The sequence below is a fragment of the Colletes latitarsis genome, chromosome 11 (genome assembly GCF_051014445.1).
Source record: "Colletes latitarsis isolate SP2378_abdomen chromosome 11, iyColLati1, whole genome shotgun sequence".
In the NCBI taxonomy this organism is placed as follows: Eukaryota; Metazoa; Arthropoda; class Insecta; order Hymenoptera; family Colletidae; genus Colletes; species Colletes latitarsis.
Genome location: NC_135144.1, coordinates 31,294,788 through 31,306,638, shown reverse-complemented (window position 1 = coordinate 31,306,638; position 11,851 = coordinate 31,294,788). Strand labels below are relative to the sequence as shown.

Genomic DNA, 11,851 nt, shown 5'->3' with positions numbered 1-11,851 from the left:
TTGTAAGCGTATGTATGCACTAGCCTTATATAAAATCGTATGGTTCGTGTCCAAAATCATCTGAGTAGTGAAGATGGCTATGGAGCCAGTAAGTTCTGTGCGCCAAATCCATTGATTGAATAAGGCCGAGATAAAATGTATCGCCTTATTATTTACCACAGAATTTTCCAAATAGAGAAGATAGGCCACCTATAAAGCTGTGAAACAGCAAGTGATGGGATGATGGTGAGAGAGTATGGTATGGGTTCTCAAATGCTGGAAATTATGAGACAAGGCGTCTGGGCTAGCCTGACAGGAGGCTGGTTTTACGATCCTCATCTCGACGTTTTTTCAAACACTTTTCATCTTTATGTTTGGCTTTTCTTGCTCTGCCTGCCGTTCACTATATATCTTGTAAGTCAATTTATATGCATATTAATTTTCGTTTGCAAGTTGTTCGCTTTAGACAAGATAACGTTTACATGAACTGTATATGTTTACATTGCCATGCGGGTAAATAATCGTAATTTATTTATAGTATATTTAGAATTTTGTTATTTGTTTCTCTAATACTTTAAATCTACATGTGGTAAATTTTATATAATTGCATGGTTATCTATTTGATACATTGAGTTATTTTATTTTCTAAAATATTCATTTTTTATTTTATAGTATTTTCCACCAACATTATGTGTTTGGTTGGCATATTGCTCTTCGATTGGAGCACTTTTCGGTACAATAAAATGTGTAAATCATGCGCTTCATTGTGTGTACGATACAACTGAGTGCTTGGAAGAATCAGGTCAAACTGTTAATCAACAAAGATCAGAAAGTGAAAAAAGACATACGACACATAATAAATGTAGGGAACAATCACAGGATCAAGTAGATCATGGAATAGAACTTCAAGTTTTAAATGGTACTAAAAATTATGTCTTTTATGATGCAAATGTATCATATAACTGTATAAATTATATTACATGTGATTTTGATAATTTTTAGATATAAAACATAATTAGCCATTGGAATATTATTTTTTCATAGGAAAAACAGATACACCACCTGTAGAATGCTCATCGCGTAACTCTTTTATCGAATCAAATGTGCAAAATGCAGATGCAGATAGTATTACATCCGAATACAATCGAGACAAGCCTAGTTCAACTATAGATTTGAAAGTCGAAATTCATAGAAAAAATAGCTCAGAAAGTTCAGAAGAAGCACAACAGATGACTAAACCGATGGTACCAAGTATTTATGTACATGAAACAGAATTAGCTTCCGCACAGTACCATGAACCACGTTTTCGAAATATAGTGAATGGTATTAATTTTGTCATTTTCGCTATGAATATTTTTTTGATTCAATTGCTTTCTCATATACTAATATTTATGTTTTGGTATTTCAATTACATACAGAAAGAAGATTAAAGCTACAACAGAATGTGCAGAAATGTGTTGTAATTGCAGAAGAAGATAGACAAGGATCAAGAAAGTTATGCAGACATGCATCTGAAGAATCACGAAACCGTCATTCAAAACAAAGTAGTCTTGGTAAAACAGGTTCTGAAAGTCAAATAAAACAAACAAGTTCTTTAGAATTGGAACATCATGGAGATGATTATCCTTATTGGAAGTCTAATCAAAGTGTACGCCGTCTCAATTCTAATTCAATTCCAATGGAGACTCATTTAATGAATGATCATCCACAAAGTTTAGAAATTATATCAAAAAAGGAAGATGCAGATAAAAATAAAATTTTGTCGCATCCACAATCTTTGGAGGTAAAAATTAAAAAATTTATAATTTCAGAAAAAAATTCCTTATATAGTATAAATATCTATATGTTATATTTTTTTTAGGTTATTACAAAAAAGCCACATCAACAACTTATTCATCCACAAAGTCTTGAAACAATTGGTGCTACTAGCAAAAATATAAGTACTACGGATGACAATAATTTACCTCTTCACCCTCAAAGTCTTGAAACGATCAATACTAAAAAGGTATTAATATAATATATATATATATATTATTATATAATACTATATTTAATATTAAATGAAAGGTTCATACCATCAGTGTCAATGTATTTCTTTTTCTATTAAAATTTAAAAGAAGTATTTGTAATGGGATATTAATGTTATATTGAAAGTATATGCATATTTTAAAGGTATTACCTCAAAATACATTAAAAAAAAATCAACTGCAGTTATTACCATATCTTAGTTATGGGTCAGAAATAGTACACCCTATAGCAGAACAAAGCGATGAACAATTTGCTAATGAAAGCTCTGGAGGATTCCGTGATTCTTATAGTCCATTACTTACTCGGAAAACTTGTGAAACTAATTCTACATCTAATCGGGATAGAAGTCTTAGTACTAGCCGATTCGAAGATAGATTTTCAAGGTAACTTTAAAATAATAAAAGTATTTAATAAATTACCATGTAATTAATTTACAAACATAAAAAACTGTCTCTTTAAATTTTACATTATATTTAGATTTAATGGAGATGGTGGTATAGATAATGATTCTGCAAACTCACGCGATGCATTAATCGAAAAACCAAAGCCTGGTGTTAACAGAAGATATAGTAATGCAAGCCAAAGCAGTCATGAATTTTCGGATGGTGAGAGGCCCAAAGACAAACAAGATAAATTGAAAAGTATAGATGACCCATTAAATATTGGAAGTGTAGTTGAAATAGATCGATTGTTTGAAAGTAGTGATTGTGCAATGGAGTCACGAACAAATAAAAGTAATTTTAATTTTTGATTACTTAATATTAAAGAGATATATTTTTGTAATTAGATATGGTGTATATAAGGAGACATTTCTGAAATAAAATTTATCGTTCCTTTTGTTGTATAACAGATATACATAATAAAGAACCAGATTCTGGTTCGTCTAGTACAACGACACTGAGTATGGAAAACGAAGTGAAAAGAAAGTTACTTCCGCAACCAGATACGGATAACAAACGACATCAAGGTGCGATACCCAAACAAAACCGTCCAAAACCTGCAATGGATGCCATAGATGATAATATTACAACTACAGAACAAACCCGGCCGAAACTTAAACGAACGCTAGAAGTGAGAAGAGATAAAGATAGAAGAAGAGATAGAAGATTCGATAGATTTGATAGATTTGATAGATTTGAGCAAACTAGTGGTTCAAACAACGAATTAAGTACACTTAGTTTTGCATCTTCTTTATTAGCTACATTGTTGACTTCTGGCCGAGATTTACCTGGTCAATCCAGTACTGTGTCTGATTTGAGACTAAGTCACAATTCTGAAAATCGAAATCCACGAGCAAGACGAGGTACATTGAAACGCTCAATTAGACTACATCACAGAACACGAGATAGAAGTCGAGAAGACAATGTTGTACCGTTCGCTGCTTTACTTGGATTAATATCAAACGACGAGTGTGATATAGTTGCCAATCATAACGACACGGTAGTACCTTTAGAAGCGGTACCTTCTTTTGGAGATGAAAATGGACGCTGGTTGGCTTACACCTTTGACGAAAAAGGATCTGGCGTTGCCGCCGCTGCACAAGTTCCTTCTAGTAGTAACAACAAACTATTAAATACGTTGTTACGTCAGCAACTTAATCAAGATTTACATTATGGCGCGAAGTGGGAGCTTACAGATTCCCTAAGCAACAGTTGTAGTAGCTTGTCTTTGAACTCTGCTGGCTTAAGTGTTATAATAGACACACCGCCAGTTTTATCGAGCCCAGAGAGCAACCAAACTAAAGCACAAAATTCACTGTCATCAAATTTAGTTTCTTCGAACACCGGAAGCACTAATCATTGTACAGTGGAAATTTCAGAGCGAGATTCTAATCAATGTACAATAGAAACTTTGGAACGAGATCTATTTCATCAGGACATAATATCACATATGGACTCAATGACAGATAGAAATGGAAGATTACAAGGTTTATTAGGATATCTTAATTTAAATATTTACTCATCAGACATTCATCGTCGAATGCCACTTTTAACGTTACCACCGCATCAAGAAGCTGATATAAATACAAGTTTATCTTGGAACCGATTTATTGGCAGCTTAGATGGATCCGATTCTAAACCTAAACAAGCAAGACATTATTATAAATGGAAAATTGGCAAATTACCGCACATGAAAGTGCGGTTCGATCGTTTATTTTTATTAGCTTTATTAGATCGAAATTTGACGATTTTCGAAACAATCGTTTCAACGTTTTTGGCAGTTGCTGTTGCGGGATTAGGTCTCGTGCTACTTCAACAAGGATTCTACCAAGATATATTTGCCTTTATGTTTTGTTTCGTAACCGCCGGATGTCAGTATTCATTATTAAAATCCGTTCAACCTGATGCTGCTTCTCCGACACATGGATTTAATCGTATTATAGTATTTTCACGGCCTATATATTATATACTATGTTCAGGATTCATATTAATCTTTAATGAATTTCTAAGAAACTTCAAAACGTCTGAATTTCGAATATACGGATTGCGTGTCTCCGATTATGACGTTATATTACAAATTCGTAATATTTTATTAATTTTCCTTTTGTGTTTTCCAATTGTGTTTTCTTTAGGTTTATTCCCACAAATCAATACCTTTTTAATGTATCTCTGTGAACATGTAGATATTCATTTGTTTGGTGGAAATGCAACCACTAGTCTAGTCTCTTCGATATATTGTCTTTGTCGCAGTGTTATCACTGTTGTCGTACTGTATGGTTTTGCTTACGGAGCACTTACGGAGCCAAAATCCTCGCAACATATTTTATTCTCTATTTTTGCGGGTTTACTAGTTGCTGTATCCTATCATTTAAGTCGATCGTCTTCGGATCCTACTGTAATATGGGATATTGTAAAAACGAACTTATGGCCACCAGAAATTTATATGGAAGAGAAAGAAGCCAAAATCATCGAAAATACGACTCGTGGAGATAATTTGTCTGAAACATACAAAGAAGCAAAAATCAGAGCATCAGGAACGAAGAAACACGTGAAAATTAAAGTTGCTGAACAAATGTCAGATACAGAATTAGTGGATCCTTTACCTGAAAAATTAAGAGCAACAGTGAATGCAAGATTAAAAAATGATTTGATAGTATGTGCAGTGATAGGTACTTTGTCATTTGGAATCCATTGTTCGACAGTGTTTACTGCTTTACAACCAGAACTAAACCCAGTTTTATGGGGCATTGTAACTTGCCTTGGATTTCTGTTACATTACATTGTACCACAACTTCGAAAACATTCACCATGGTTGTGCTTGGCAAGACCAATACTACGTAGTCATGAACATGGACAGTTTGAAGTTCATGAGCCAGTGAAAATTATGTGGTTTGAAAAAGCATATGTTTGCCTTTCTTTCTTAGAAAGAAATGTTCTCTATCCAGTAGTGTTTCTAGGAGCACTCACCGAATGTTCATCAAAAATCGTAAGCAAATTTGGAGAAAGTATTGGTGCGTTAATCATAGTTATATGTGGATTGAAATCCTTAAGATCTGCATATTCTGATCCATCGACACGTTACCTAGTACTGATATTTGCTGTGCTGTTCTTCAAACTAGATTACCGAGAACTCAGTGAAACGTTTCTTGTAGATTATTTTATCACAGGAATAGCATTTGCAAAAGTTTATGAATTACTGTTAAAGATACGATTTGTAGTTACATATATCGCGCCTTGGCAAATCACATGGGGTAGTGCGTTTCATGCATTCGCACAACCTTTCTCGGTTCCACATTCTGCTATGCTGTTCTTACAAGCGGTCATTTCTGCAATCTTGAGCACTCCCTTAAACCCACTTTTGGGTAGCGCAATTTTTATATCATCTTATGTACGTCCAGTGAAGTTTTGGGAAAGAGACTATAAGACAAGAAGAGTTGATCATTCTAACACACGAATGTCTTCGCATTTGGACCGGAATCTAGGTGCAGATGATAATAATATAAACTCGATCTTCTATGAGCAATTGACGAGATCGCTGCAACACAGTCTTTACGGAGATCTTGCTCTTGGTCGATGGGGAAACGTGGAACAAGGCGACTGTTTTCTATTAGCATCCGATTATTTAAACTGTTTGGTGCACATTGTTCAATTAGGCAATGGATTAGTAACTTTTCAATTGAGAGGTCTTGAATTTAGGGGAACGTATTGCCAACAGAGAGAAGTATGTACACTGCTATAAACTACTAAACATTTGAAAACAAATTATATTGTTTAATTTGAAAATTATGATTTTGATTTTAGGTGGAAGCAATATCTGAAGGAATCGAAGACAATGATAATTGTTGTTGCTGTGAAATGGGACATTTTTCAAATGTATTGAGTGTAAATGCAGCGTTTAGCCAGCGTTGGCTGGCTTGGGAAGTTGCAAGATCTAAATACGTTTTAGAGGGATACTCGATTTCGGATAATTCAGCTGTTTCCATGCTTCAAGTGTTTGAGTTTCGTAAAGTATTGGTTACTTACTACGTAAAAAGTATTGTTTTTTATGCTGTAAAATCTTCAAAACTAAAATATTGGTTGGGGAATTCCGATATTTCGGACGCTCTTGAAATATCTCTCGATAAGAACTTCGTCGACCTTGACCCTGTTTTCAATATGAACATCGATGAAGATTTTGACTTTCGAGCCAGCGGAATTACAAGAAGCAGTTTTTGTAATGTTTATTTAGATTGGATACAATATTGCATTACCAAACATGATAAGGTAATTTATTGTTAACACTAAATTATTTTAACTTTTATACAGCACTGTTTCTTTCTAATTATTTTAGACAGTAGATAGAACAAGAGAATCACCGTTAGTTTCTCTGTGTCTTGCATTGAGTCTTCTGGGGAGACGTGTTTTGGGAGCAGCATCTCACAATACTGTATCCAGCGTTGAATTTTTTCTATATGGATTGCATGCTCTTTTCAAAGGTATAATTTCATATAAGTGATAGCAAAATCGAATGTATACAGATATACATATATTCGTTTAATAAATTTCTTTCTTCTATTCAGGAGATTTTCGTATAACATCAATTCGTGATGAATGGGTGTTACATGATGTCGATTTACTACGAAGCGTTGTAGCGAAAGGTGTAAGAATGGCACTAAAACTACATCAAGATCATTTTATGAGTCCAGAGCAATATGTTGAATCCTCTGCTCTTTACGAAGCTATAGATAGTCATGATAAAAATCTTGTAATTAGTCACGAAGCAGATCCACTGTGGAGAAACGCTATTTTAAACGGCGCACCCAGTCTTCTGGCTCTTAGGTATTTTAATACTGTAATAATTGCGAGTATTAAAATCTCATTACATTGTTAATATAATGTTTTGTCGTTTGTTTATAGACACGTTCTCGATGACGGCATCGATGAATATAAAGTAATCATGCTTAACAAACGTTTCTTGAGCTTCCGAGTAATTAAAATGAATCGCGAATGTGTTCGTGGCCTCTGGGCTGGACAACAACAAGAATTAGTATATTTGAGAAATAGAAATCCAGAGCGAGGTTCTATACAAAATGCAAAACAAGCCCTTAGAAATATAATAAATAGTTCTTGCGATCAACCAATTGGGTATCCGATTTATGTCTCGCCATTGACAACTAGTTATGCAGAGACGAATGAACAATTATGTTCTATAGTAGGAGGACCTTTGAGCCTCGGTGTAATTAAGCGTAATGTGTTAAAATTGTGGCAAAGGTACGACCATTCATGATATTACAGTCTTATAAATTGTCATTGTACCTTAAAAAGTTTATTATTGTACAAAATATTATTTTCAGAATCAGAAGAAGGTGCGGTCAAGGTTGTTCATCAGGTGGAACAGGATCTCAAGACGACGGAGGTTTTGGAAACAATGGAGTATATGCAATGACTACTTATAACATTCATTCGGGTATTTATAATTATCAGTACATTGATATTAATTACTTTATGATGTTAAAATGAGATTCTCAATATAGGTTATGGTCAATCGGGTCACAACACATCTGGCTCACAATCTATAGATTCTGGATGTCAAATTGGCGAATCAACTGGTCGTGGTTCTTTGGGAAGAGCAAATACAGGATCTCTTGGTGGAAATAGAGAATCATTGGCTTCAGTTGGAAAACCGACTAGCTCGACGCTTGCTAGTTTGGCTGGTCTTCTTAGTAATAGTGATATTAAGACCGAGACTAAGAGCGAAACAAGTTTCTCCAATAAACTTGACAGAGATGAAGGTGTGAGAAAAGTTCGTGTAAGTCGAAAACAAATTTCATTTTAATTTAAATATGTTTAAATATCTAAAATTTCCTGTAACTTGAATATTTTTTAAATTATTTTTCTCTTCAGTTTTGACGATTTTATTTGTTATTAGATCATAGATCCTACTCTAGTATACGATGCTATTAATTTGGGCCGTCGAATAGATGTAATTTGGCCTGATGAGAGAATGAAACAACAGGGAGGTAGATCCGGATGGCAACATTGGGTACCAGAAAGAGGTATGGTAGGATATGTTATTTATCATTGGTTCCCAAATCATCGTGATCCTAATCGACGATCTCACGTGGATAAAGTTATTTTACTTGTTAAAATTGATGATAAATATGTTCCAATAGCGGAACAAGGTGTACGAGACTTAGGGGCAGAAGTGTGATGAAGTATTTTTGAACCTCCCATTGTAATACACACTCTGAGAATTTTCGTACAGTCATTTTTCAAATCACGCACCGCGAATGTTAATATAAATGCATTAAAAATGAAGATTTCATTCCAACTATAAAGTAATAAATACAAAAATTTTTGATGGACGATTATTCTTAAAATTGTAAATAACGAAAATCGACGAATTTTAAAACGTTTGTTAATTCCATTATAATATATAGCTTCAGAATACTCTCCACTACGTAGTTTTTGAAAAATTTTCATTCGCTCAATATTTCTTTTATATTCGTTCATTTGCTTCTGTATTCTTTCTTCGTTGCAATAATTATTCAGTAGATGCAATTTTCTGGACATACTTTAAAAATATATTATGAAATTAAAAAGTTTGCGTAAACGATAATTAAAATTTTGCCACTTGCAACTATGATGGAAATATTACTGAGAAGACTAATACCAATCACCAAGTTATTCAATGCAAAGTAAATTGTATCATGTTGTATTATACTATGTATCATATAACTATTAGATCGTTTAGTAGTTATGAAAACTGGATGTTACTTGTTGTTGACGAGCTATCAACACAATTGGGTATATTCAGGTTACACTGATTAGTAAAGAAATCCATATGTTTTTTTTTTCAGCACAAACAATTGTGTAATATAAATTATACAAACTTGATTTACAAGTAGCCACTATACAATTCTCTATAATTGAGTATTTTTCTTTGTTCAATGTATATGAAAATGAAGAAAGTATAACAATTATTAGCTGTATCATCAAGTATTTATATTTTGAAGTTATAATGAATTCTCAACGTTAAAATTAGATTCTAACCACAGAGTTTGCTATAAATTATCATGAATTGCATTGTTAATTAGAGAATTAAATAAAAATGCTTTGGCATTATTATTGTCCCGAATATGCCCAATAACAACAACTAACATTTATAGGAATTTGTATATAATGTCATTCGTGTTTTTCTACATTTTGTTACATTTTTTTTAAACTACTTGGTATAGATAAGTTGTAAATATACGTAAAATTTCTGCAAGATTAAAGCGTCCAAACGTATTTACTGAACGTGTAATTTTGTGGGGTCATACAGTTGGCTCTGCAGAACATATCGGTGCACTAATAGCAGTGTAATATACATATAACTCGAACAACTTGGTTTGTATATCTTTATTGTATGAAAATTATGATGAACACAGTGGTGTACTTACATTTGATATGTATTTCGTTATAATATCCATTGAAACTAATGCATTAAAATAATAAAAAACACTATCATAAAAAAATAAAAACCACATGCCATGTAAAAACTTATCATGTGTAAATGCACCACAATATTTATCTACAAAAGAAAAATAAATATTATCATTTTTCTTTTAAAAAGACTTGTAAACGTTTCTTCCTAGTTTTGTATATATTCGTAGTTACGAATAAGTTACTTTTAAATTTATTTGTTTTGCCGCAACTGTTAAAGAAATTTAAAGCGTGTGTACTGGTTATTAAAATAATAAAAAAGACGAGGTTCCTTGCAAAAATATAAAATACTCTCTTGTTTATGATTAAATAAAGAAAAAGTACATAATATATATATATTTGACATGAATGATGAAGAATTTTGCAAGTAACCAAAAAATCACAGCATTGCCTTATCATGGTGTCTCTTGAAAGCACCTGACTGATAAAGAAATTTTTAGCTAGTCCTTTAATTATTGGTATACATTTATGTATCACTTGCTGCCAAGGGTCAAAAATTTCTTTCTTCAGGGAATACATGGATTAGATGGTCTTTATTAAATATCTGGCCTACTATCTACAATCGACAGAACTTTCATACACAGATTGTACAGAATTGTTTTACGATGTAGAATAAACACAGAACAAAAAGTTATATTGGACAACAATTTGTTTATAATCCCTGTATCTATCATGTATTAATATCGTAGATTCGATATTTAACATTATATGATTGTCAGCTCTGTTGCACAATGTATTTTAAATGAATTTTATTCTGATCGCTAAGATTAATCTTATTAATTGTATTCCATTATGAGATATTTAAGTAGCGATGCAAAGAAAGTGAGTACCTTGAAATATATTTCAGTTTTACACATTAGAATTACTTTATTAAATATTGCTAATATGATGACACTGTAGATCAAAAAGGGCCGTTAATCTTAATTATTACAATGTATTGTACTATGTAATACACAATCAGTTTTAAAAAAATCATTTTATAATCATATTATTATAATATAATTGACACATAAAACATTACCAAAAGTTTGTAAAGTAATTAACAAGTTATTATTATAAAAATTATAAATAATAAACGAGAATACGTTATCTTTTTAGAAATAGTTAGTTTTATATTTTATCCTAGTATTTATTTATTATAAATGAAGAATGCACCTACAGTGAAAATTCTAGATAGTGTTGAAATTTTATAAGGAATCTTTATTGAAATTTATAATAACGAGTATGATTGATTTTCCTGGAACTACGGTTGTTTATAAGTTTTCATACTATTTAATAGAATTTGATGTAACTTTTTGATATAATTATATATTTTTACGACATGTAATTGCTATTATTCTGTCCATATAATTCAGAGAAGAAAGTAACTCTATATAAATCATTTTCATAAAAGTAATATTTCAATGTTAGGATAATATTTATGCTCACTGAAATAAAATTATATAGCACAATACAAATTGATTAATTATTGAAATAATTTCATAAAATGTATAACCGTAATGTGTTTAAACTTCATTCTTACCATCTTTAGAATTTGAGGGGTCAGTATGAGTAAGTTTATGTATTAAATTTTCTATCATATCCATATCAACTAAACCTACAAATTTATCGACAACCAGCCCCTTTGAAATTGCTATAACAGCTGGCACAGCTTTTACTTCAAAGATGTGTACTAATTCTGGATTTGATTCTAAATTTATAATCGCAAGATCTAAAGTATCCATTGGTTCTATAAGATGAATTAATCTAGGTGTGAGTATTTTACAAGGATCACACCATTCAGCATGAAAATTTACAATAACAGGTACCGAACTATTCATTACCTTACTAACAAATTCACTATTGTTATTTATTTCAAATTGTTTATTCTTCTGATGGGACAGAGAAACACTTCGCACCAATGTTGATGATAGTTTAGTAGTGTTGCGCAGCATTTTTTA

The 11,851-nt window shown here is 32.1% G+C and overlaps 2 protein-coding genes across 3 annotated transcripts; one reads left to right on the top strand and one right to left on the bottom strand.

The window, feature by feature from the left end:
- Positions 1-86: 86 nt before the first annotated feature.
- Pcx (pecanex) lies at positions 87-10,059 on the top strand. 2 transcript variants are annotated; one of them, XM_076776666.1, is made up of 16 exons: positions 87-393; positions 652-898; positions 1,024-1,302; positions 1,398-1,762; positions 1,841-1,984; positions 2,152-2,390; positions 2,485-2,741; positions 2,858-6,168; positions 6,249-6,710; positions 6,778-6,922; positions 7,007-7,265; positions 7,344-7,697; positions 7,781-7,893; positions 7,961-8,235; positions 8,356-8,482; positions 8,600-10,059. In XM_076776666.1, exons 1-16 carry the CDS (start codon positions 220-222, stop codon positions 8,635-8,637), a joined length of 6,789 nt encoding a protein of 2,262 aa, XP_076632781.1. In that variant the 5' UTR covers positions 87-219; the 3' UTR covers positions 8,638-10,059. The 2 variants fall into 2 exon arrangements, with proteins under 2 accessions (XP_076632781.1, XP_076632780.1); XM_076776665.1 differs by having other exon boundaries at positions 8,356-10,059.
- A 937-nt stretch (positions 10,060-10,996) lies between these two features.
- LOC143347474 (thioredoxin, mitochondrial) lies at positions 10,997-11,845 on the bottom strand. The gene is made up of 2 exons (XM_076776667.1): positions 11,434-11,845; positions 10,997-11,338 (listed from the first exon to the last, which is right to left on the bottom strand). The coding sequence occupies exons 1-2, from the start codon at positions 11,843-11,845 to the stop codon at positions 11,226-11,228; spliced, it is 525 nt and encodes a 174-aa protein (XP_076632782.1). The 3' UTR covers positions 10,997-11,225.
- Between the last annotated feature and the right edge of the window lie 6 nt (positions 11,846-11,851).

Excerpts from the sequence above, each read along its gene's own strand:
- LOC143347474 (XM_076776667.1), bottom strand. The coding sequence starts at position 11,845 with ATGCTGCGCAACACTACTAAACTATCATCAACATTGGTGCGAAGTGTT. Across the intron at positions 11,339-11,433 it reads CCCCTCAAATTCTAAAGATG|TGAGCATAAATATTATCCTA; the intron begins GTAAGAATGAAG and ends ATTTTATTTCAG.
- Pcx (XM_076776665.1), top strand. The coding sequence starts at position 220 with ATGATGGTGAGAGAGTATGGTATGGGTTCTCAAATGCTGGAAATTATG. Across the intron at positions 1,985-2,151 it reads AAACGATCAATACTAAAAAG|GTATTACCTCAAAATACATT; the intron begins GTATTAATATAA and ends CATATTTTAAAG. Across the intron at positions 6,169-6,248 it reads CGTATTGCCAACAGAGAGAA|GTGGAAGCAATATCTGAAGG; the intron begins GTATGTACACTG and ends TTTTGATTTTAG.